At 48.1% G+C, this 23,029-nt stretch overlaps 9 protein-coding genes across 9 annotated transcripts; 3 read left to right on the top strand and 6 right to left on the bottom strand.

The window, feature by feature from the left end:
• Nucleotides 1–1,031: 1,031 nt before the first annotated feature.
• On the top strand, nucleotides 1,032–3,151 carry RhiXN_06670 (dynein heavy chain, cytoplasmic; the record flags this gene model as incomplete). Its single annotated transcript, XM_043326486.1, has 9 exons — nucleotides 1,032–1,200; nucleotides 1,252–1,340; nucleotides 1,405–1,599; nucleotides 1,656–1,787; nucleotides 1,843–1,950; nucleotides 2,004–2,203; nucleotides 2,257–2,576; nucleotides 2,655–2,798; nucleotides 2,847–3,151. The coding sequence occupies 9 exons, from the start codon at nucleotides 1,032–1,034 to the stop codon at nucleotides 3,149–3,151; spliced, it is 1,662 nt and encodes a 553-aa protein (XP_043181918.1).
• Nucleotides 3,152–3,925: 774 nt separating this feature from the next.
• RhiXN_06669 (Retrotransposable element Tf2 protein) lies at nucleotides 3,926–4,689 on the bottom strand (the record flags this gene model as incomplete). Its single annotated transcript, XM_043326485.1, has 2 exons — nucleotides 3,926–4,436; nucleotides 4,478–4,689. The coding sequence occupies 2 exons, from the start codon at nucleotides 4,687–4,689 to the stop codon at nucleotides 3,926–3,928; spliced, it is 723 nt and encodes a 240-aa protein (XP_043181917.1).
• Nucleotides 4,690–5,002: 313 nt separating this feature from the next.
• RhiXN_06668 (Retrotransposon gag protein) lies at nucleotides 5,003–6,355 on the bottom strand (the record flags this gene model as incomplete). The annotated part of the gene is made up of 1 exon (XM_043326484.1): nucleotides 5,003–6,355. One exon carries the CDS (start codon nucleotides 6,353–6,355, stop codon nucleotides 5,003–5,005), a length of 1,353 nt encoding a protein of 450 aa, XP_043181916.1.
• A 1,821-nt stretch (nucleotides 6,356–8,176) lies between these two features.
• RhiXN_06667 (Retrotransposable element Tf2 protein) lies at nucleotides 8,177–8,758 on the bottom strand (the record flags this gene model as incomplete). Its single annotated transcript, XM_043326483.1, has 3 exons — nucleotides 8,177–8,460; nucleotides 8,508–8,561; nucleotides 8,614–8,758. The coding sequence occupies 3 exons, from the start codon at nucleotides 8,756–8,758 to the stop codon at nucleotides 8,177–8,179; spliced, it is 483 nt and encodes a 160-aa protein (XP_043181915.1).
• Nucleotides 8,759–10,186: 1,428 nt separating this feature from the next.
• On the top strand, nucleotides 10,187–13,402 carry RhiXN_06666 (uncharacterized protein; the record flags this gene model as incomplete). Its single annotated transcript, XM_043326482.1, has 17 exons — nucleotides 10,187–10,414; nucleotides 10,472–10,570; nucleotides 10,628–10,705; nucleotides 10,765–10,851; nucleotides 10,901–10,946; nucleotides 11,002–11,156; nucleotides 11,216–11,500; nucleotides 11,557–11,794; nucleotides 11,847–12,050; nucleotides 12,118–12,191; nucleotides 12,244–12,305; nucleotides 12,362–12,440; nucleotides 12,497–12,553; nucleotides 12,609–12,795; nucleotides 12,845–13,103; nucleotides 13,163–13,272; nucleotides 13,332–13,402. 17 exons carry the CDS (start codon nucleotides 10,187–10,189, stop codon nucleotides 13,400–13,402), a joined length of 2,319 nt encoding a protein of 772 aa, XP_043181914.1.
• Nucleotides 13,403–14,016: 614 nt separating this feature from the next.
• On the bottom strand, nucleotides 14,017–15,467 carry RhiXN_06665 (NAD(P)H-binding family protein; the record flags this gene model as incomplete). The annotated part of the gene is made up of 8 exons (XM_043326481.1): nucleotides 14,017–14,162; nucleotides 14,219–14,432; nucleotides 14,485–14,545; nucleotides 14,604–14,702; nucleotides 14,761–14,781; nucleotides 14,841–14,923; nucleotides 15,023–15,089; nucleotides 15,148–15,467. The coding sequence occupies 8 exons, from the start codon at nucleotides 15,465–15,467 to the stop codon at nucleotides 14,017–14,019; spliced, it is 1,011 nt and encodes a 336-aa protein (XP_043181913.1).
• A 285-nt stretch (nucleotides 15,468–15,752) lies between these two features.
• On the top strand, nucleotides 15,753–16,324 carry RhiXN_06664 (uncharacterized protein; the record flags this gene model as incomplete). Its single annotated transcript, XM_043326480.1, has 4 exons — nucleotides 15,753–15,807; nucleotides 15,863–15,925; nucleotides 15,979–16,122; nucleotides 16,176–16,324. The coding sequence occupies 4 exons, from the start codon at nucleotides 15,753–15,755 to the stop codon at nucleotides 16,322–16,324; spliced, it is 411 nt and encodes a 136-aa protein (XP_043181912.1).
• A 432-nt stretch (nucleotides 16,325–16,756) lies between these two features.
• Nucleotides 16,757–21,152, bottom strand: RhiXN_06663 (eukaryotic translation initiation factor 4G; the record flags this gene model as incomplete). The annotated part of the gene is made up of 20 exons (XM_043326479.1): nucleotides 16,757–16,806; nucleotides 16,866–17,007; nucleotides 17,059–17,334; nucleotides 17,391–17,503; nucleotides 17,557–17,650; nucleotides 17,707–17,772; nucleotides 17,824–17,981; nucleotides 18,034–18,163; nucleotides 18,213–18,374; nucleotides 18,430–18,579; nucleotides 18,638–18,718; nucleotides 18,771–18,956; nucleotides 19,005–19,076; nucleotides 19,123–19,233; nucleotides 19,285–19,474; nucleotides 19,530–19,852; nucleotides 20,139–20,435; nucleotides 20,488–20,748; nucleotides 20,802–21,010; nucleotides 21,065–21,152. 20 exons carry the CDS (start codon nucleotides 21,150–21,152, stop codon nucleotides 16,757–16,759), a joined length of 3,159 nt encoding a protein of 1,052 aa, XP_043181911.1.
• Nucleotides 21,153–21,318: 166 nt separating this feature from the next.
• On the bottom strand, nucleotides 21,319–22,468 carry RhiXN_06662 (uncharacterized protein; the record flags this gene model as incomplete). Its single annotated transcript, XM_043326478.1, has 8 exons — nucleotides 21,319–21,452; nucleotides 21,513–21,764; nucleotides 21,814–21,980; nucleotides 22,027–22,198; nucleotides 22,245–22,259; nucleotides 22,311–22,337; nucleotides 22,394–22,409; nucleotides 22,466–22,468. The coding sequence occupies 8 exons, from the start codon at nucleotides 22,466–22,468 to the stop codon at nucleotides 21,319–21,321; spliced, it is 786 nt and encodes a 261-aa protein (XP_043181910.1).
• Between the last annotated feature and the right edge of the window lie 561 nt (nucleotides 22,469–23,029).

The following is a 23,029-nucleotide window of genomic DNA, read 5'->3' as shown; positions in this document are numbered from 1 at the left end:
CAGGATAGTTGCTTACTAAGCGATAAGCGCCGGGGTCAAGAATGGCGAGGGAGAGTGAGCGGGCAAGGGGGAATGCAGTTGAACCGGAACTGAGACAACAGGCAGATACTCGAGAGCAGAGAGTGTATCTCTACGAGTAAATTGGGGTCGCAAGCAATAGAGAGAGCGTTGGACTCTCTGTGGAACGCTTATATACAAACAAACATACACGCAAGGGGGCCGTAGGCACCGGTAGAAAGAGGCTGAGTGCCCGGAGGCGAAAGAATAAAAAAAAAGCAAAGAAAATAGAAAATAAAGAATGAACGACGAAATGAGAATGAGGCTGGATGGGGACGAATCGGGAGAACCAACAAGGTATTGCCTGATTGGGGAGGTTTCGAGCGAGAGGGCGTTGCAGGCAAACGGGTAGAGTCAGGACCGCTGGGAAGCGAGGTGGAGGTGAAAGGGGAAGATGAAAAAGCCGGGAGAGTGGGAAATCCGGGTGCAGGTCAGGAGGATGACAGGGAGAGGGAGCGACAAGGTGGCGACGAGGTGGCGAGTCACGTGCAAGGTGTTACGGACGTGAGTTTGTAACAGTAATTCAAACCATGATAGTACAACAATGGTTTTATTGGGTAGACGGATGAAAGAAGAAACAAAAACCAAATGAGCGTGGAATAACATGCGAGAAATATTGGTGCTTGAGAGCTTCGTGAGAGAATTTATGCAAGCCCAAGCAAGAGAGTAATTCAAACATAGTGGTATAACGATGCCTTTAGTATCCTCTAAGCTAGACTCGGAAATTCTTGGTTGATGAGGTCAGTATGGCTGATTCGTGTGCGTGACTCTTAGGTGTATGTGTCTAGGATTGAAGCTATATGTGCCGTGTAATTTGCTTCTGACAAGACAGGTACCTGGCCCTGGCACGTGACCACCGCACCTTCAACGTTTCAGACATTCAACATTGTTCGAACCTCAACACTGTCGCTTGCTTTTTTCTCTGTGCATTCGTATCTGCATCCCCCCCCTACTCCATAGACACATTGTACGCTATGGGCTATCTAAGCGATGAAGACCGTGGGGGGCACCTTCAATTTGAAGAAGGCTCTCAAACCTCGTCTAACATAGACACACAAGAAGAGGAACCCGGTCCGGTTGGTCAGACCGCCCCAACCACCGGAAGTGCATTCGACTATATTGATTTGAGCCGTGTTGCTGTTTGTAAGTATATGCATCCCTGTTGTTTCTTAACCTCACATCCACCAATTACAGCTCCAGCTCTACTCGCCTTTGCCGAAGGATGCTGCGAAGAATACAGGCTCCCAGCCATAGCAAAGGAGGATGTTATGCGAGCCGCATCGGTAAGTTTTACTTATTACATATTACGTCCTACCAACAAACTTACCACCCTTTTTCTAATTTCAGCTACCAGGAGCTAATTTTATGACAATCCGCCTCTACGCACTCATGAAGTCGATGGGGCAGGACGCTACAAAAACACAGGTTGACGATTTTCTCAAATCAAATACGTTCAAGGAAAACATCAAGAGGCGAATTCAAGGCGGACTTCTCGACCCCAACACACCATATTATGTTCGTGGATGCACAGCTCGATTTGTGGTAAGCGATATGTTCGTTTCTGATCTTTCCACCATTAATGCTCAATTTGCTACCAGCGACACATGAGAGAGAATCCAGCATCGTACGAAATCCCGCAGGTGGTTCAAGAGGGACTGATGACCACGAAGAAGTTCTCTTCGGCTGTTGGTGAGATACTTAGTGGTTTTCGTGGGGAATTGCGTCGAAAGGTAAGCTTTTTTAGCATTCAATGCTCAGACTCAACTACATACTTTCCGAATGTAGATTTTTGGCTCAATCGAGGACAAGGCCGACATCGCGAGCACCGGTGAAAAACTTGCGATCCAAGGGTTCCAGATATCCGAGGACCATTTGAAACGATTTGCTTTATTGGTACGCGAAGAGCTGTTTCCAACGATATACTAATTGTAATCTTTTTCTTACAGCGGCAGTTATCCGAAGATTACATGAAGGCCGAAGCAGAAGCCCAAGCTAAAAAAGCAGTGGAAAACGCTCAGGCAGGAGTCCGTGCCAGGGGTAAGAAGACACAGGCCGATAAAGCGCCGCAGAAGGCTCTCGCTTTTTGGACGTACATCGACTCCCAAATGAATAGGTTTCACAAATACCCCGTGGCTCAACGTTCTGAGTGAGTTTAAACATAGTAGACGATGGTATTTACGACTCTCAATATTCTTGCAGGATATTGAAAAAGATTCTGCGTAGGGACAGAAAAAAGTACCCCGATCACACTAGCCAGGCCCGTTGGTACCCTCCAGCGAGCAAACTCGTTGTTTCGCAATGGCAGGCCGATGCCAGCTACGCAATTCAAGTTATGGCCGGTTATACACTCACCGCTGCGCAGGAAGGACAGGAAGCTCCACTGACCAACTCAGGAGCCCCCGATGAGGACGAAGGCCCAGGTAATGGAGAAGCCCCCCCTGAAGAGGGAGGGAATCCCAGTGGGGATGAGGATGACCGACACACACAAGAGGGGACCGGCATAAATGGCGACTTTCAAGGTATGTATCACTCGCTTAATTTACCACTACCGTAACTTTTACTATAGCCCATACTCAATTATAATATGCTATCTACAGAAGACCCCGCCACCCTATCCGGTGATGACATGCCGCCTGAATCAACGCAACAACGCCCCAACAATGGGCACACCTCAGATGGCCCTGGAACCGGTCCAAGCACTCGCGTCACGAATAATTTGCTCTCAAGTGATGGGACACCGGGTAGGTCTTCTCGTAGTTGTTCGAACCACATACATGATAAGTTCTCAGGTAACCACTCCCCACGGCGTTTAACCCAGCGAGCTCCCCCAGACTCAGTCGGACCGGTTCGAGGGACTCCTGGATCACAAGACGGTCGTGTTGCAACCCTCGCGCAAACCTCGCGAGGAAGCCCGTTTCCCCCAAGCTCCCGTACCTCCACGCCTCGCCCGCCTCGAGCGCCTGCATCAGGTCCGATGGGCGTAACTCGTGGTGGTCGAGTAACCCGTAGCAGCGCGCAATGTCTACCAGTAGCTGAGCAATACAACCCGGCGGATTCCGAAACTGCCGCGGCATCGATGTCAGTGGGCATATGATCCACCCATGCGTCGCTGCGTATGCGAGCTACTTTTGTTGTGCTTTTCCTAGTCGATCTGCCTGTTTTTTGTAGCATGTTTTTATATATAAATCGTATATCCTATTTTGCGTAATTATCACACTCGGGCCTATGAAGCCGAACCCACAAAAAATGAGCGGTAGAACCAGAAATGCTATTGGTATGTATATAGCATAATAGAAGGTACAGAGCATTTGGTCGCACCTATATAGGCATATATGCGAAATTCAGTCGGCACCCAACCTTGATTATAGCTCGGGGCCAACCATGTTAGAGGTCCCACTTGGTTTCCTGAGTTACCACTACGATATAACCGATCGGGCACAAGTATGAAAGAATAGGCCAGAAATCATCAAGGAATTCAATGTTTTTCAAGCAAACAGGGCCAAGTGGGTATCAGTGCCTCGAGCACCCTGTTTTGCATTCGACATCAACCAAAAATTAAGTTACCGTTAGGACCCGCAAGGTACACCGGAAACCTCCCGTGATATTGAGGTACGCACGCAAGAGTTTCGTGGGGAGGTATATCGTAAGGTATGAGCTTCGTAAGGTGCTGTCACTTAGGGATAACGAGTGTGCCTGCTTGCGGCTCGCTAGAATGTTTCAGCCCCAAGTTTGTGACCAAACAAGTGCCTTAATGCAGGGGCAGCCCTTGTCCCCATTTATATTTCATCTTAGCTAAAATACATATCATCATCCCAAACTACATGACACCTTGTGCCTTAGCTGATGCCGGATTGAATTTGATCCGAGCTCAAAAGTGGTCAAAAATGTTACGCGTGTGTACATCGAGCAAGTCTTTGAATAACTTGTTCATAAAGTGTTGGAAAGCCGCGGGTGCGTTCGTCAGGCCAAAAGTCATGACCAGGGACTCGTATAAGCCGTATTTGGTGCGGAAGGCAGTCTTCCATTCGTCACCTTCTTTTACCCGGACATTGTTGTACCCCCACCTTAGATCTAGCTTAGTAAAGATCTTGGCGCCGCGGAGCTGGGCCATGAGATCATCTGGGCAAGGCAACGGGTAGACGTTCTTCTTTGTCCGGTTATTGAGGCGTCGGTAGTCAACAACCAATCGGCGGGAACCATCCTTTTTTGGAACAAACATAACGGGGGAGCTAATTGAGGATTTGCTAGGACGGATCTTCCCTGCTTTCAACTCGTCCCTGAGCCAATCCTTGAGAGTGGCGGATTCGGCGTCCGTCATGCTGTACAGAGGAGAGTTCAGGGGACCCTCTTCTGTGAGCTCGATTCCAATGTCGTAGTGCCTATGAGGGGGAAGCTTGTTGAATTCCTCCTCTCCAAATACCTTGGCGTATCTATGGTATTCGGGGGTACTCCTTCAAGCGGGTTCTTGTCTGCTTCTTCCTCCTCGGCAATGGCCACGTGTTCTGGTACGGCGTGAGGGAAGGTGAGGGTTCGCGTATTCCAATCAATCTCTGGGTTATGCGCGTCCAGCCATTTCAATCCCAAGATGGCGGCGTGAGACCCTGTGTTACAGATTAGGAAGGTCTTGGTCATTTGTTTACCATCAAGGGAGAAGGTTAGGGAGGCCTTCTTCCAGATTTTCCAGCCTGGGGGCTCGACCCATTGAGCATAGTTACGGTGCGAGGAGAGGGGAGGTCAATGAGTGGTAAGCGGAGTGATTCCGCGGTTCGGGGGTGCATAAAAGAGGAGGTTGCGCCTGAGTCAATCAGGACTTCTATAGATTCCGCTTGCTTTGGTTGTATAGGGATTGTGAAGAGGGGTGATAATTTCGATACTGTAGATACATGACAAATCTCTATACAACCGTTAGTGTCCATAGGGTTCTTGCGCGCGGCAGCAGAGACCCTTACTCTTTTCCCGATTGGTACTCGGAGTCTTCGCCAATCTTGGCGGCTTCCTTAGCCTTCCCCTTGTCCTCAATAGGGGTGGCTTTCCAGCCCGTGCGGCATTCCGCAAACTTGTGGCCCATCTTGCCGCACTTGATGCAGGCGCCTGCGGCGCGGCGGCGGTTCCGTTCTTCTTCCGACACAAAGTTGGGATCGTCGGAGAGTCTCTTTGAACCGGTCGTGACTTGGCTGGTACTCGTCCCCCTTGCGGGGTTGGATTGTCTGCTAGGCTTATTATCCCTTGGTGGGTGGCTAGCACGCTCTTTGCGGAGAGCGTTGTTGATGACGAGTGCTGCGTTCTGCAGCTTGAGAAGTGTACGGGGCCGGTGTTTGCGGGTTGCAATCTGGCGGCTGACCTCCCAATGGAGGCCACGGGCAAACTGGCCTCTAAGGGCCGCGTCGTTCCAGTCCAGTTCCATGGCTAGGGTTCTGAACTTTGTAATATAATCCGCGCATGTGCCGGATTGAGTAAGGGAGGTGATCTTTTGCTCCGCGGCCCTTGTGGCGTCAGGGTCGCCGAATGCTGCCAAAAACTCCGACCTAAAATCTTTGACCGTTCGAATGATGGCCCGGTGCGAGCCGAGCTGGTCGAGGTGAGGGTGGGCCCAGGCCCCAGCGGTGTCCTTCATGTTCATTAAGAGGAAGGACAGAACCTCTTGGTCGGTGGGGAACATGCAGGAGTTGAGCCGGGTCCAGGCCAGCATCCTAGTGAGCCACTGCTTGGCTTCGCTCCCGATCTTGCCTGTATAGGCATCTGGGTGGTCTACTTTGACCGGGGCGGAATAGGTGGCAACTGGAGCCGGAGGAGGAGGGGCAGGTGCTCCGATGGGGGATCGGAGACGCGGAGATGGAGGGGGAGAAGGGACTCGCGGGGGTACTGCTCTCTTTGGGGTTGGCTGCGCAAAGGCAGGGAGGCTTTGGGGTTGTTCTGGCCAGAAGGAAGGCCCACTAGCCAATCCAATAGGTTTGGCTTTTGGTAAGGGGCGTGGCGTTTCTTCCACGGCTTTTGGTTGAGGGCCTTGAGGGGTGCGGGGCCCGTGGAGCTGGAGGCTTTGAAGCCCATCCTTGACAACATCGACGGTTTGGGAGATGTTTTCAACGTTGGTCCTTGTTTCGACTCCTGCTTCTTTAATTTCGGCAATGTCCCTTTCGAGACGTTCGACGTGGCCGAGGAGACCAAGGAGGAGGCGTGTGACGCGCTTGAGGGATACTTTGCCAAGCTTGAGAGCGGCGGTTGGCGGAAGTTGGGGTTCCAAGTATCCCTGATCGAAAGGGGATTGGGCTTGAGAGGACGTCCTGGAGCGGGTTGCCATAGTGTGCGTGGGGTAGGAGCGGCCAGCGTGGAGAGAGGCCCGCGAAGAGGAGCAAGTGGGGGTGCGAGAGGTAATGGTGGGCGAGGGGGAATACTAGTATGTGCCTTTGTCAGGACTTATGAGCGCTTTATTGCGTAATACGCTAAATCCCTGCGTCAAACAACCTAGCGTTGAACAGTAAGTGTAGCTAATCACTGCCGTGGGCGGGCGTGATGTAGTACCTTGTCTCTGCAAGCGGGTGTATCTGCTGTCTGGGATCGCTAGCAAAGGGTGCGGCAACCGTGTGGTATGCGGACGATAGTGGTAGTCTGCCTTATAGCAATTCGCTACTACGTGGGGGTGGGGGACTTTTGATTATTATGTCCCGCAAGGTAGCCCCAATCACGTGATTTTGCTTGTGCTAGTACAGGTACCCTTCTCGTTTGTTGATTCTTAGTGGAGGGTACAAAACGGTTTGCAACCAACGTAAGGTCGATTACCTAGTGTCCTAGACGTCCGTTAGGGCGTCGAGGGGGATGGCGCTTGTGGCCGCGGTGTACAAATGAGAAAGTCGCAGTAAGGCGACAACGAACCTATCTACGGCGACGAGTAGCTATCCTACGACGACAAGACCGCTTAAGGCGGTGACAAGCTATCTAAGTACAACAACGAAGCCGCTTAAGGCGGTGTAGACTATCTAAGTGGCTAACTAAGTAAGTTGCTGGGCTGTAAGGCCCTTGTACACTGAGTAGATGCGACAAGAGGTAATCGACCTGGGTGTTACCATGGTTGGTTGGCCTCCTTATATATTACAAGGGTGAACTAATTACAAATACAATATATGCAATACTATAACCAATAAGAACCCCGATCCGCAGTCGGCCTTACTCATGCATACATGTCACTGACGTGTCATAGTGATGTCATCAGGTGGAGGTGGCTACGTATGCTGAGGTAAGCGCAGATGGGGACGTGGCTCGGCGCTTAGCGTATGATATAAGCGCCGAAGTCACGTGATCGAAAATGTTCTCCGTTTGCCTTCGTTTAAATTCGAGAAAATGGGAATAAATTCCCTGGTATTGATTGTGTCTACAACACCTGGCAAGTTGGACAGTACTCAACCCATTCCTTAGCCAATGCCTTCATTCTGGGCCACCAGTAATTGTGACTGAGTAGTTCTAGGGTCCTCTGTTGGCCTGGGTGTCCTGCAAGGGGAGAGTCATGAAATTCCCTTAACAATCTTTCTTTCAAGGCCTCAGAGTTGGGGACCACTAATTTCCCTTGGTACCACAGTAAATCCTCTTCCCAGTTGTTGTACTCCACTGTAAGGTGGGTACTTGCTAGTGGTGGGCGCTTAAGGCCGTAACTACTACAGACACTGCTTAAGTAATCTACTCTAAGGCTATACTACTTAGCGCTTAAGGCGCTCTACAACTAGTTGCTGTCAACAAGGGGGCCTTAGGCCTGGGAGGTGTGATGAGTGAATATAGGGGGTTAACTTCTGGGATGACTAAGGCCGGCTACTTAGCTGGCTTCTGATATCCTCCTCTAATGAGTAAGAGACAAGGTAAAATTGACTTGGTATCTCCAAGCAATTTTCCTGCTGTATATATAGACAAAGCACACTATTTACATGGTCTGTGCGTGTGAGAGAAGGAAGTACAAAGGACAAATGAGAAACGTGCTGCAGGCTGTGCAGAAGCGTGGATTTCTCCTAAGCGCCCTTGGCACAGCATCTTGGTGCGGCATCTTGGCATAATAAGCGCCAAGATCACGTGATCAAAAAACAACAGATATTGAGTCCGTAAAAAATAGTAAAAAATATAGAAAATTCAGGTGATTCTAATGGTATAAGTTAGGAGGTTTGTAACACCAGTCATATTCCCTGTAGGCCTTTCTGATTGATGGCAGGGCATTGTCCATGTCTTCTGTGAGGAAGCAAATGATGGGTTCTAGGGAGGGATCTTCCCTGAGCAATGAGTGGATCTCTTCTGTAGTTGCCAACCCCTCTTCTGATGTTCTGGTATTAACAAAGACTTTGGGGGGTATCATGACTTTGGGTTCCTGGGGTGAATCCTTGTAGTCTGATCTTCTGGAGAGCGCATCTGGTTTCCCTGACTGCTTTCCTGGGCAATAGTGGATTTCAAAATTGAAATTGCTCAGGAAAATCCACCATCAAGCATGCCTGCGGTTGAAGGTGCAAGCTTGCATCCAGTACTCCAAGTTTCTGTGGTCTGTGAACACCTGGATTGGTTTATCTGTTGCCTCTAAGAAAATACGCCATTCCTCTAGGGCCTTGATGATGGCCAGGAGTTCCTTATTGTGGGTGTCATAGTTGGCTTTGGCACCTGAGAAGGATTTTGACATGTAAGCTATGGGGTGCAGCCTGTTGTCTGGGCCTTGTTGGCTAAGTATGGCCCCCATGGCTACTCCTGAAGCATCTGTCTCTAGATAATAAGGGAGGTCTGGGTTGGAATGGATTAACACCAGGCTTTTGGTGACAAGGCTTTTCAGCTCCTGAAATGCTGCTTCTTCTGGGACTTCCCATGACCAGGTGTTACACCCTCTTAACCTATACCACTGGATCCGCCTGAATTTTCTGATATTTTTACTATTTTTAACAGACTCAATATCTTATGTTTTTCAATCACATGATCTTGGCACTTATTATGCCAAGATGCCATGCCAAGATGCCATGCCAAGGGCACTTAGGAGAAATCCACGCTTCTGCACAGCCTGCAGCACACTTCTCATTTCATACAGACTCTTCTACTTCTCATGCACAGACCATGTACATACTTCTTCTTTTATCTATATAAACAGCAGGAAAATTGCTTGGAGACCCCAAGTCAATTTTACCTTGTCTATCATCACAGACAGGTACCAGTAGGCCAGCTAAGTAGCTGGCACCCCAGTAGTCACCTCACTCACCCCTTTACCTTACTCATCACACCTCCCAGGCCTCAGGCCCCTTTGTTGATGTAGATAGATCAGTAGACACTGCCTTAAGTGGTCAGTTCAGTAGATAGCCTAGATTAGATAGTTAGTCAGCAGTGTCCTGTATGGTTATGGCCTTAAGCACCCACCACTAGCAAGTAACCCACCTTACAGTGAGGTTACAACAATAACTTGACAGGGGTAAGGAGTTATGCTGCTGCAGTTGCGTAGTACATATATATATTTATATATATTTATATAATTTCAATGGCCCAAGAGGTGCATACATTAAGTCTCAGGCATAGAATCAATTTGGGAGTATATGTGCAATTCATTTTGATTATGATTTTAGGAATAAAGTCTATTTTACATGGACCATTCCTTACGGAAAGGCAATACATGAGGTCCAAGCGCTGGCACGGCCTAGCACAGCCTCTGCCGTACAGGCCAAATCCTTACGGAAACGCACCCACTATAAGTTCCATGGGTGTTTGCCGGCCGGCTATTACTTGTTATCAGAGGATGAGTCAGCAATCGCTCAAAATAGAGCCTAGTTCTAGGCAATTGAAACTGCCGGGCGGAGTCAAAGTTTTCCACATTTATCGGACAGGTTCCCTTTTATGTACTGCATCTATCAGCGCAATATGAGTTGGGCGCTCAGGCGGTGGCTGATTCCCGCTTCGACATCCAGGAAATGCCTGTTCGAGAGTGAACTGTAGTATACTCGTAATGAAAATGTCCCTGTTGCCACTGTGCTTCTTATGATATGCCTACTACAGTACTTCACCAGTATAGAGTAATTGTTCGATCTTGACTCGCGTCCGGTCTGTTCCATCCCCTTCCTCACTCTCGGAGTTCTGCACAGTTTGCCTCAGCCATCTTCCTCATCTTTCTTCCCTTGGCTATAGCCTCTCAATGACCAGCTTTAGTCGAGCTTTGAGCCTTGCCGCTCTGTGGCTGATTTCGGACTCTTTTTCACCAGTCGTTCAGGCCCAGAACATATCCTGGCAAGCACTGCCCTTCAGTCCTCCAAATTTTCCTCTGGCCGTCAAGTCTCCATATACATCGGGATGGATCGGTGGATATGATAAAGAACTGGCAAAGCAATGGCCCGAATTTGGAACTGGTGGGGCACGCAAAATAGTCTTTCTTTATATTTTCTTAATTTAGCTGACCGAGAGGACTTGAAAACATTTGTAGACTCTGGGCTGGATATGTAATGTCAGAGTCGACAATACGACCTACAAGGCTATGGGTGGGCGAAGTGCTGATAATGATACCGTCCAGACACAAGCACAGGTGAGTTGACGCAAGAAAACCCCATGGTTTCGAGTACGAATTGGGTTTGGATTCTAGTTTACACCCACGCGGACGATCATCAATTCGCGTGCTGGTCCAGTTGATCTCGTTATCACGTTTTTGAGCGCTCTTGATGTGAGTATCATTTTGGTTTTCGCGATCGCCCGTCAGCTAGGCAGCTGACGGGTGAAAAGACGAATGATTTGGTCCGTTTATCGCTTCCCTTCTCATATTTATCCGTCTCTACTGTCTCCAATGATGGGGGGAGCCATGCTGTATCGGTGAGTTAATCAGAGTCTACATCTGATGATGTGCTTGGTACATACTGAGGCTTTGATCCTATATGCATATCAGGTTTATGCTGATATTAGTGGGGGTGGGTTCAGTTATATCACAGGACAAAAGTGGACGCTTACTTCTGCTTGTACTAGAGTGGATTACTTCTGACACTGGCGATCCGGCAGTATGGTCGACTGATGCCAACGGGAGCATTCTCATTCACCAAATGTCACTTCGAAACCCTCGTCCATATTTGGAGGCTCGGCAACGCGCTCAGTGGGGAACTGTGTACCTGGCTACTAACCGCGTAGGCTCATGGCATTCTGTCTGCCCGGATACTCACTCATGCTTTGCTTTTTTTTTCAGACCAGCGGTACCACTTGGCAAACTGGCGCAGAAACTCCCATTCGGGACACCTTCCTCAGGTCTGGTACCTTGCGTAATACTATAGATACCGATTTTCGTCCAGTCAATGATACGTGGCCCATTATGGCGATCGCTCAAGACTTGGGTGAGGTTGCCACGCAGGCACAAGTAGTAACATTCACGGTTGGACATTCGAGAGACCCTGCAGTGAAGTACTTTTCAGAAGCTGGTGAGCAAGCACGAAGCCTGTACTTTCGATCCCAGTTCAGTTCCGAGGTAGAAGCTGTGAGCTGAGACGACGAACACTTGTAAGAGCTCTCTCCCTGAGATATATTTCATAGGTTCGTTATGCGGTCTCCGAATACGACAATGCACGCACTGCATCTGTCGAGTTCGACAACAGGGTCCAGGACGATGCAGCCAGATACTCTCCCGACTACGCCTCTGTTGTTGCCTTGGCCACCCGACAGGCTTTTGCCAGCATCGAGATCACGCTCAACGGGACTGGCCCTGCTGCTGACCTACAGGACATCAAGCTGTTCACAAAGGATGCCGCAGTAGACAACACAGGTTCAAGCAGTGAGTAGTCGACTCGTTTGATCTGATGGATGACACTGAAGTTGGCGGACAGGGGATGGAGTGCTCTCGTCTGTAGACTCGCTGTACTCGATCATGCCAATGCTGATATACACGAACCCGAACCTGGGTAACTATGCGCTTGCCTCGTTCTTTGAGTACCCGCAGACTCGTGCGGAGTCATATGCACTCCACGACCTCGGTTTGCGCTACTCGCGAGTGTTGGCGCATGAAAGGCAATACCGGAACCCGGTAGATAGTGAGATATGTTCAATGTTTAACCATGCTGTATGCGATCGCTGACAGGAGCACTACACGTGTGCCAGCAACGGCAAACATGATCATCATGACGTACGCCTTCATGAGGTACACTGGTGACGCAAAGCTCGCAGCAAAGCATGTACGTCGAACTACTGGATGTGTGAGACGACGTGGCTGACAGGGGTGTGAAGTACTACACACTCAAGGCATGGGCTGACTATCTGGTCAGCAACGCGTTGGTACACTCGGATCAGTAAGCTGATGGTATTACTGGAGCTGAGTGGGAGCTGAGTAGAGGCGCACTGGCAGGCTGACCGGGGACTGGTTCATGACGACGGGTGTTTCGAACCAGACGAACCTTGCGCTCAAGGGACTGATTGCGCTGAAGGTGAGCAGATTCAGACCGGGCAAGCGGAGTGGAAGATAGCTGAGCGGAGGACGCAGAGCATGGTGGAGATACAGGATGCAGTGGGAATGAGCAATGAATCGTCGACGTATGAGGTGAGGTGAAGGAAGAAGATGAATGCGGGTGACAGAGATGAACGAGGATGAGCAGGATGCGGCAAAGTCTGGACTGGAACAATGGATGGAGCTGAGCAAGTTGGGGACGAAGTTCAGATACGAGTCGAGCAGCGAGCAGCCGCAGCTGCTGCATGGGCTGTATGCGGACAAGATACTTGGGCTGAACTTTGTACCCGAGAGTGTTTATGCTGCTCAGAGAACACAATGGGCTACGGGCACAAGTACGTTGACCATACCTGCATCAAAGTTGTAACTAACTTCTTAATTCAGAATCCTTTGGGGTGCCTTTCAACGAGCAGTACTCTATTACTAGCATTCCTTGGCAGTATTTCACTCTGGCTGCCATGATCACTGGAGATACAAGTCTCCTTAATAGCGCTCCGTTCGCACCAATCAAGAACTTCACTTCGAAGGCACAGGATAATATCTATGGTCTGGCCGATGTATACGACTCCATCACAGGAATTGCCAGTCCGGGTTACGGGCTGAGAGGCAATGTTGGAGGCTCCTATGCGCTTCTAGCCCTTGGGTAAGCACCTGATAACCTAGCCTTTCCAAGAGCTTAAGGATGACACGGGATCCACTCAGGACGCCAAACAAGACAATTACGCAAGTGCCAGCCTCCCCGTCTCCACCGCCCCCTACTGCAACGCCGTCCAGTAGTGCCAATTCATCGAAGGCATCCTTAAATAGATGGGGTACGTTGCACCAACGGTCTTATTTACGATGCCACGTAGCTAAATGCGGATTACCACAGGCGCGGCTGACATATACCTACCCCTCATGTTGATTTTACTGCCATGCATGTTCAGTCTCTTACTTTTTTGACAGGTTTGACTGTTTCGGTTTGCTCTGTTTTCTATTTTGGGCAGATAGCTTGACGTTGCTCAAATTATCTTCTTATGCGGCTGTATTTTGTGTACGAATTTACAATGCTGAATCCATAAACGATGTGTTCTTTCATTTGATCTTAAGAAGACGTGTTCAGGGGATTGTCCAGCGCCTGAGCCATTAGATTACATACCTAACCCGGTAGCATTGTCCCTGTGGTCATAGAACCCGCCTTTTCTCTTTACGCGCAACATGGTAGATCTAGCAGGATTCTGTTTTGGTGTAATCCTTGCTTAACAACCTATAGCTTGAGTTTTATTGATATCAACCTTCCTGTCCTTGTAGATCCTCAAATACCTCATGGTAACTGTATGCGGATACGTAATAATACTGGCTCTGTTTTGAGTTATTCGCCACATATAGCATTTGCCTTTGATCAACGGAGCGCTTAGAGATAATTGTATGCACAACCTGTTTTATTTCGCACAACACATGTATTTGTTTGATTCTTGGTCATTCAGTACTACTCCAATGGTCCAAGTACCGCATTCAAAGTATCATACACTTGGCATAAAAACAACCAAAGTGGAGTGGGCGCTAATTTGGCTTTATTAATTCAAGGTAGCGAGTACCGCATCTACATCCTCCTCCAAGGTATCTTCAAGGCTCTTGGCGACCGTAGTCCACCCAAGCTTTCGAGACCTCTCCGCCGTGCTACGTGAGTTAGTTGTAAGAGCTGCAAAGTTCTTGACCTCATCTTCAAAATAAGCGTTATAAGTCATGTATTAAACTGATAGACCCCAAGTTACTCACCAGCCTTGATGCTGCGAGCCTCAGCTTTTTCGACCTTGCCCTTTTTCAATAGGATAGGCCCGATCTTCCTAGCAATATCTCCCCATGCATGCTCTCCTACACTACCAAAGTAAAAATTCGCGTATGCCTCCGGCCGAGGTGCCTCGCCAGCACGCACAGAAAGTGCGAGATTAAGAACAAGAGAGTAGAGCTTTATAAGGTCGCTGATATGGACCTGTTGAAACGTTCGAAGACAAAAACCTTGGGTCTACGCGCGTGGTGCTTACATTATTCCACAAATTAGTGCCCTTCCCGACGTAGACGGGCTGCTTAAAATCAATAGCAGCACTGTGATATTGGGGAGATTCATTCTGGTCTGTTTTCCTTGTTGGCGTTATCAACTCACCGAATCAGCCTCGGAACTTGTTGGGAGATCTTGTTGATTGGACCATCTCCGGTGCCGTATATGCATGAGGGCGCAATGATGTATGCGTCTATTTCTTCTCTAAATAAAGAGACCACATAAGCAAGCAGCTTTATTCCACATTCCTAACAAAGCAAACCTTTCATGAGCTCCGAATATCCTGTAGTGTGCCCCAGGTGAGCCTCGAAATGCTATTAGAACGAAGAGCTATGGACTTACTCCAAGTCAACATCACGGTGGGGTTGTGTTGGTGAGATATTCTCAATGTCGTCTAAGAATTCACAGGTAAAAACCCAGTAACCCTGAGGGAGTAAATGAAAGGCTCCTAACTGATATCGTTATCCTGAATGACCAGTTCAGCGCGTGATAACCCTCGGTCATGTAGGAAAACACTAACTTACATTCCAGATTTTAGAATCATCGGGTGTGAGCTCTCCATTGTAGTTGGTGCTAAGTAGACCTGTGCCGCTATGGGCGTTCCGATTGAAGTAAGCTCGAGTACCAATGTTGAACTCAGTAACCCAACCTTGTCTGGATCAAAATTCCGCGATCTTTCTTTGAGTTGAGCCCTTTGATCACCGCCAGAGTCAATTTCATGTCGTCTGCATCCGCCGCATTGTACACGATATCTGCGTCGCGTGATGCTTGCTCAATTTTGTCTAGGTCCGAAAAGGATCCTTTGATAGTCTTGATGCCAAGTCTATCTAGCACCTCGATGTCTGCATCCTTACGCACGAGTGCGGTGATTGTGAAACCAGCAGAAGTTCTGAGCAATTCTGTGACTATTGCTCCCCCGATGTACCCGGTAGCTCCGAGAATAAATACTTTGGTTGAGGCAGCAGGCATAGCGATTTGGAAACGAGACTAGACTGTCAGCGTTGTTGAATCGAGAACGGAGTGCGTTCACCGAGCGCATTTGTACCCTGCTCGTTCGAGATTATTCGTCATTTCGCCATTATGATCGCACATGCGTTACAGGTCAAGTGGAGGTTGTGCTTACTCATTCTTGCCGGGTTTGTGATCCCGTGACGTCATCTCGATTCAGAGCCTCCTTCGGCGAGGTGCCCCTCACTTGCAAGCAAACTCGTAGAACTTACATTAACCTACTACGCTATATATACAATCCGCACTATGTCTGATGAATACGGAGCAAATTCTGCCAAAAACGATACATTGGTCGACGACAGTGGGCGCATAGACCACCTTTGCAATTGCCTAGGACTGATCGTGGGTGTCACTAGGTGCATTTGACCAGAATACGGGAAAGGGAAACGCCGGAAACTATTCTAATGAGCGATCGGACAGTAAGCCTATATCTCATATGACTCAGCCACTCTGCTCTAACCAACTGGCTCAGCTACGACCGAAGGGGGCTACGGTGGGGACCCTTTCTCTGACCGCTCACAACGGGGTCTCGTCGATGCGTCCATAGACCCGGGTCAATTCGGAAGATCCAGCTCGGACTTATCCAAACAGAAAAACATATCTGCGGAACACCGTGGTATGCAACAGCTTCGTTTTTATAACACAGTTTTTATGTTTATGATCTATTAGATCCCCTGAATCCCTATGGAGAGTCAGGTCCTGGTACGCCTGATAACGGAGAATGGCAAAGTCCTCCAGAGGACGCATCGCGAGTGGCTGATCGTCGTAGTGAACAATACGAGAGTGGAAGTGGCTCAGGCAATGACATCGGGGCGTAAAGAATTGTTCAACTTTTCGTAACAGTGAATGTGTTTTGTCACCCATCAGTATTACTCAAATGAAGACAATGAATTTGAACAGCCCACGTATGTATGCGCATAAAAAGTGATTTGTAGGATGGAAGAGTAGAATTCATCAGGGTTGTAAAGTACAGGGTGTGCATCGCATAAGAGAGCACGGGGGCGGAACATTTATGATGGGGATACACGTTCTTGGGTTGATTTCTTAAACAAGTTGCCGTACTGTGGCTTGACAAGGAGCCCCTTTGGAATAGCTATCGCGCGCAGCCTACCCTGACAATCATTTGACTGTAATTGAGTCGCGCTAATATCGGACCGTCGTCGAGGGTTGCAACACAAGGCAGCCATCACCAAGAGCGAGGTCCCCAAGCAATGGCGTTTGTTCAATTAAAGCGGCCGTAAGTCACGCGCTCAAGTAAATCGAATCTTAATGCCCCTTTCGCGCATCGTGTCTTCGAAAGCTATAAACAAACGAAAAATTAAGACAAGGTACAAGACACAATCCGTGAGAAACACGTACCTTTTTGTTCCTCAGCCTCTTCACGATGTTCATAATCAAGTACGATACGCTTGAGCTGCTGCTGCTCGGCCTTGTCCTGCAATTGCATCTCTCGAGTTTGTCTCACTAACTCCGTGTCTATGGGCACAGGTAGTTGGCGAGTCTATATAGGGTGCTCAGAAGTTGGGTATCCACTGGATTTAATTCATGTTACCTGAACTTTATTGCCCTTGCGCGTGGCAATGGTAAACTTCATCATTCCTGGTTGTCCCTGTTCACTATCATCTTCACCACGTTTCTTGCGGACACCAGTAGGGAGGCTAGGTCCCTCCCAAATGCTCTTTCGATCTACGCGTCGCTCGCCTGGAGCATCTACAAACATCTTAGCGAGTTCCTTTACAAATTCCGCTTCCGCTTCCTCTGTTGGACCAGCATTCTCCGCATGATTGACGATGAGCAGCGCCTCGGGTGAGCCGGGCCGGTTATCCTCCTTGAGCTATTGTTAGCGGGCCAAGTGCTAGGGTGTTTGTGGATTTGGTTACTTACGTCGGAGACATCAATGTCAGAAGCATCATCCCGCTGAGCTTTGCGCCTATCAGCATCATTTTCATCGCCACTCTCATCTCCGCCACGGTCGCTTTCATCACCATTGTCGCCATCTGTTCGATTTGAAGTCAATCGCAAGTTTCACGGACGCAGGTTTCAGCAATACCTTCGAGACCCGCGTCCACAAGATCGAACATAGAGTCAACAGCGACAGCCGCCTCTTCGAAAGATTTAAATAGGGTTAGTTTGGGACGGAGAGCCTGGATATGTCGTCTTGTAAGCATGGGAATCATGAAGAGAGTCTTTAGCAACTGACCTCTAGAGTGTCATTCAGCATAAAGTCCACTTCCATGGGCAAGGGCGCTTTGCAATGGACGTATAGCTGCGATCGGAAAGGTTAAGGGCTGCTCATAATTAGTGACCTAGTACTAACCTGCAAAAAGGTTATGTAGTTGTCCAGTTTTCTCTTCTGAGACCCTTGGTCAAAGCACATGCCGCAGGTGTCGAGTAAAACACAAGCAAGTCGAATGCGGAAAAAGTCGTTTGGAGCATCGATCGGCGATACTTGTCCCGGTAATGGTCGACCATCAGCTGTACAATGTGCGTTGAGCATTTAATATATCAAGCGAGGGACACAACCCACGATGTCCGAATGTCACCAAAGACCACAACGTATCGAAGATTAATGTTGAACTGATTAGTCGATACATGTATAGTTCTCCGAGATACTTGATGCTGGCCACCCGGCGCTGGTTATTTTTATAAATGTTTTGCTGCAAGAATTTAAGTACATCAGATAAAGTAGGAGTCAAAAAAAAATACCTCCATCCCAAGGCGGATATCTTCAAGAACATGGTCAACTACTCGGATTGAAAACTCGGGATGATAGCGCTGTAGATCGTAGGCAAGCATCGCCAACAAGCTAACATTACTATACTTGACCTTCCAAGGTTTGTTAAAGACCTTCAGCAGTACTGCATATACCTTGCAAGAGCGTGAATCTGTATATTCTATGTGTCACTAAGAGTGGCACACATACCTCAGGATCATTCCAATTCACTTTCCGGATAAGTTTGAGAACCTTGTCGATTGTCTTCTTCGCCAACACATCATAGATAAGGTGACGTATAAACATCTCCATTGCTGACCTTTCTTTCTCAACTCGCGGAGCACGCTCGGGTGGATTACACTATCGTTTAGTTGGTCAGAGGATGCCTGGCACCTTTTAGGGGGTATTAATTACGTACTTGGTAATAAGCATTTTCGAGCAACAAAATTTGCCGTTGATCGAAGTGCTGCACCGATTGTTTCCGACGCATCAATTCCAGCTGTGATGAGGGTTATTAAGACGAATTAGTCCATTAACGGATATATGCATACCATAGTGGCCATGCGCGAACCAGTGTCTTCACTTCGCAGAAGAAACCGGCCGCATCCTTCAAGAAGCATTGCAGCATTGTCCACATTAACTCCCGTCAGGTCGTCAAGGTAAACCTTGAATACATGAAGGATCAAATGCGGAGGAACGATCTTAAATTTAGCCAACGCGGATAGGTAATGCACGTTCTGTTAAAGTGTCAGTAATCCTGTTTATTTGTAAATGCCCAGTCTCACCTTCATCCGATTTGGAGCCAGCTCTTTTACCAGCTTCTTTTTCTTTTGAAGGTAGCGGAACTCGTCTTCTAGCTGCATTCGCCGTCAGCAATTTTCTTCCCAGCGATCCAAAACGTACCAATGCAACGAGCTCAGACCCAACATCTGGCATATACGGATTCAAGATTGCGACCAATCGCGCAAAGTACGGGAGTATGTCAGTTCGATTTTTGGGGGGTTGGTTGAGGAACTAGACAGGCATTCTTAGCAGGTAACCTATGCCCTTGTGGGTCGCACCAACCTTGATCAAACGTTTACGAGACGCCTTGCTGTTGAGGAAAGCAAAATTAACAGCAATTTCATCGATTACAGTGCGATTGTTTGCGTCCGAAAGGCGAGCCAAAAGCGCGGCTAGTACTTGCGACGCTCCGGTAGCAGCGCCCTGGGTAGGAGATGGGCTGCGAGAACTAGGCTGATCTTCTGCATCGTCACTTGAATTCAAATTTTATAAGCGATGGAAGTTCGAGTAATATGAGTACGACTCACGAAACAGTAGTCTTGGCATCCTCGCCGTCGACATTCTCCAGTCTCGCTTCCAGCCGGGCCACGTCTCTCTTCTCTTGTTCTTCTTTTGCCTTCTCAGCATCAGCATCGTTGACTTGCTCTTTGGCTACACTGTCTCTTTCTTCCTTTGAGGCAACAGCATCGACACCAAGAACGGTCTTTGGGACAAAGTCCTTAAGGTCAGGCAGATCCTCGTAGAAACGCCTCTCCTCTTCGTCTTCCCATTTACTGTTTGCGGGAAGATCCTCAGTACCACCCAAGCGAAGACTTGAGCTCCCGTCCAAAAGAAGAATTGAGTCATTTTTCTGCGAAGCCGAGGGGAGATGCGGCATAGGGAGATAAAGCAAGTCCGAAAGACTACATAAGATTTAGTAAACCTCATTACATATGTAGTAGGCTCCCACCTCTGCAGGACGACAGGAGTTTCTCATAGCTTTTGGTCATCTTCTCATAAGCCTGTTGTCTATCCTCGAATATTTCACCGGATTTTATGTATGCTTCGTGATTTCGTCGGTCTTGATCTTGCAGACGCTAAGTAGGAAGCTATGTATTGACTCCGACTTGAAGGTGTTGAATCAAGATTGCACTCACGTTGTGTTCCTTCACCAATTTCTTTGCGACATTCTCATAATACCCTTCGCACATACGCTTAAATTTATCTCGAATGTCTTTTTCAACCAACTCTTCCTGCTCGTTGAGTATGGTGGCGCCGTTCGATACACCATTTGTGGACTCTTGTGCAACGGTTGAAGAAAGTTCACCAGCTTCAACATCAGCACCGACCTGCTTTGCGGAAGGAGGTGGAGCCAGTCCAAGGAATGGTCGCGAGTAACTCTTGAGGAAAGTTGTGAACAACGGAAGGGAGCCGAGAGATGGATCATTGACCAGCTAAATTCGAGAGTCAGAGTATTGCACCCGTTTAAAAATATGCATAGCGTACCAGTTCTCTGATCACTTTCATAATCCACTCTCCTCCACTACGACCAGGGCTATCGTTGATTATCCCCACCATTGCTAACTCACAGGCGACCCGTAGTAAAGGTCTCTGACGAACAATTCTGGCAGCCTCGTCCTTCTCGCGCTGCTCGCTGGAAAGGGAATTAAGAGCAGTACGAGATGGCGCTGCGAGCTCCTTGGAGAGTATAGCCACTAAAGGTGGCGTGTATGCCTCAGGAAAACGGCGATGAAATGCTGAGACGATCTACCATAATAAATTGTAAAGCAATCGAAAGAAATGTGAATTGGTCTCAATACCTCTGTAGCAGACCAAATATCCTTTTCAGTTTTACATCGAGACATTCCATCTACTGACGCCTGGACGATCTCTTCAACATACTTCTCAAGTGAGAGGCTATCGACATCTTTGAGGACTTGATCTCGATTGTCAGCGCCGAGAGACTGGCGCAAACGTTTGATCAACGCGCTATGACGTTTGAGGGAAGAATCTAATGACTTATTTGGGGCTGCTTACAGGAATCAGTGCCATGTATCATGGTGCATGTGCCAGTTGACTTCACCTGGCGGGGTTTCATTTGATTTCTTTAATTCAGCACGTTTCTGTCTTTTCTGCTTTTCTTCTTCTTCTCTAGATTCCCGACTAGACATTACTCGAGTTGTGATTATTAGTCACGCAAACGATCAGTGGTAAATGTGGACTCGGGAAGGTGGAGGTTGGAGCCATATCCGGATCTTAGGCGCCCAAATCACGTGTATAATAAAGGGGTTATTTGTCCCAGTTGTATGACATTAAACACCAAACGGAAAGTAAACATTAAGACTTCATTTCTTCGTCATCCTTCTTCATGACACCAAGCTTGTCCAATAGAGCATCAACTTCCACGGGGCGGTAAATCTTAGCCTTGGGCTTTTTAGTGTCAGCATCCAGAGTGATGACAGCAAATTCAACTATGGAGCTTGCGTCAGCATATGAATCGAATTTGAATGTGCGCTCAAGAGTGTACTCACGCTTTTCACTGCTCAATGTTGTAGAGTCCATAGTCTTTCCCATTACCCGAATCACAAGCGATATCGCATCATCGAGGCTGATCTCGTCCTTGTACTCTTGCTTCAGCAGACTTTGAGCAGTGCCGTTGTTGGCCCCAATGCATGTAGCCTTCCAGCCGCTATAATTACCAGAAGGATCCGAATGATACAATTGGAACTCATAGTGGGGGTCGTAGCCCGCATACAGGAGGGATACACCAAACGGCCGTAAACCTACCAACATGTTAATACATTCTGGCGCTAAACAATGGTTATCACATACCTCCGAACTGAGTGTATCCTTGCTTAAGATTGCACAGCTTCTGAACGAGCTGCTCGACTGGTATATCTTCGTTGAAAGAAAACAAGTGCTGCTGTGCTGACGTCCGAGAATAATTCACCAAAGAGTTGGCATCAGCGGATAGCCCTGCTACACCAGCAATGAGGTTGCTATTCCTTTTATCAGTATGGCTCATAGCAACAGCAATCGACATACTTGTTCAGGAGGAATATCTTCTCTCCGCTACCCCCATATCCTCCCTCCTTTACAACCGATGTGTCCAATAATTTCCCTGTAACCTTCTTCTCTGCAGCTAGCACGACCCCCTCTTTCGATTGAACTCCGATTACTGTCCCAGCATGGGCGATAGCCTCCATAGCATACTCGGCTGATATAGATGAGCAAACAGACAGCCATAGCTTCAAATGACATACTCTGGTAAAGCCGACCTATAAAGCGTTTATTACAAATAATTCAACTTGAATAACCCATTTCCTTACCTTCGGGGGAAAAGATCGTTGTTCGGCCTGGCGATTCCAAGTAAATCAATGGAAGGTAGATCCAGTATGGTACAGCTGCTTACTATCATATCTGCGGGCCTGTCAAGAGCTCACTTAGTTTAATCTTTAAGAAACGCATTTAACCTCTCCCTTACCATTGTGTATCGGTTAACTTGGACAAAGTCAGTGGGGTTCTATGACTGACGCGTCGCCCCAGAACGCGAGTGCCTCAGCGCTACAGATCACTTGCGTAAGCATGAGACCCTGGCACGTGACTGGAAGAAGATGAATATAAATTTTGTGAGGACTCAATTTGGGATGAACAGCAACCTTGGTAAGTGAAGGGTTTCACTTTCCTCCTGCGCATACTCCGGATGAATCTTCCGTGTCGCCCCAAACGTATCGCATTAGCGACTGCCGATAGACACTGCATAAGCCAAACACATTGCATTTCTGAGCCCCTACATCTGCTCTCCCAGATCTGCACCGTCTAAATGATAACTGACATATGGTTTAGGCTACTATAACAGTAAACTCAGATAATTATATCTCCTATGTGAGTGGTGCATATGACTTATAAGGTAAGGTTCGCACCAATTATTTCCATGTTCTTTTCTGCATATCACCAACTCCGGATGAGACCTTTATCACCAACCTCCGAGCTTTGGCCTTGAGGAGACGAATAAAAAAATCTAAGAACAGCCAGCTGAACACCTCTT

The sequence above is a fragment of the Rhizoctonia solani genome, chromosome 7 (genome assembly GCF_016906535.1).
Source record: "Rhizoctonia solani chromosome 7, complete sequence".
Classification (NCBI taxonomy): domain Eukaryota; kingdom Fungi; phylum Basidiomycota; class Agaricomycetes; order Cantharellales; family Ceratobasidiaceae; genus Rhizoctonia; species Rhizoctonia solani.
This window is presented reverse-complemented; position numbering and strand designations above follow the sequence as displayed.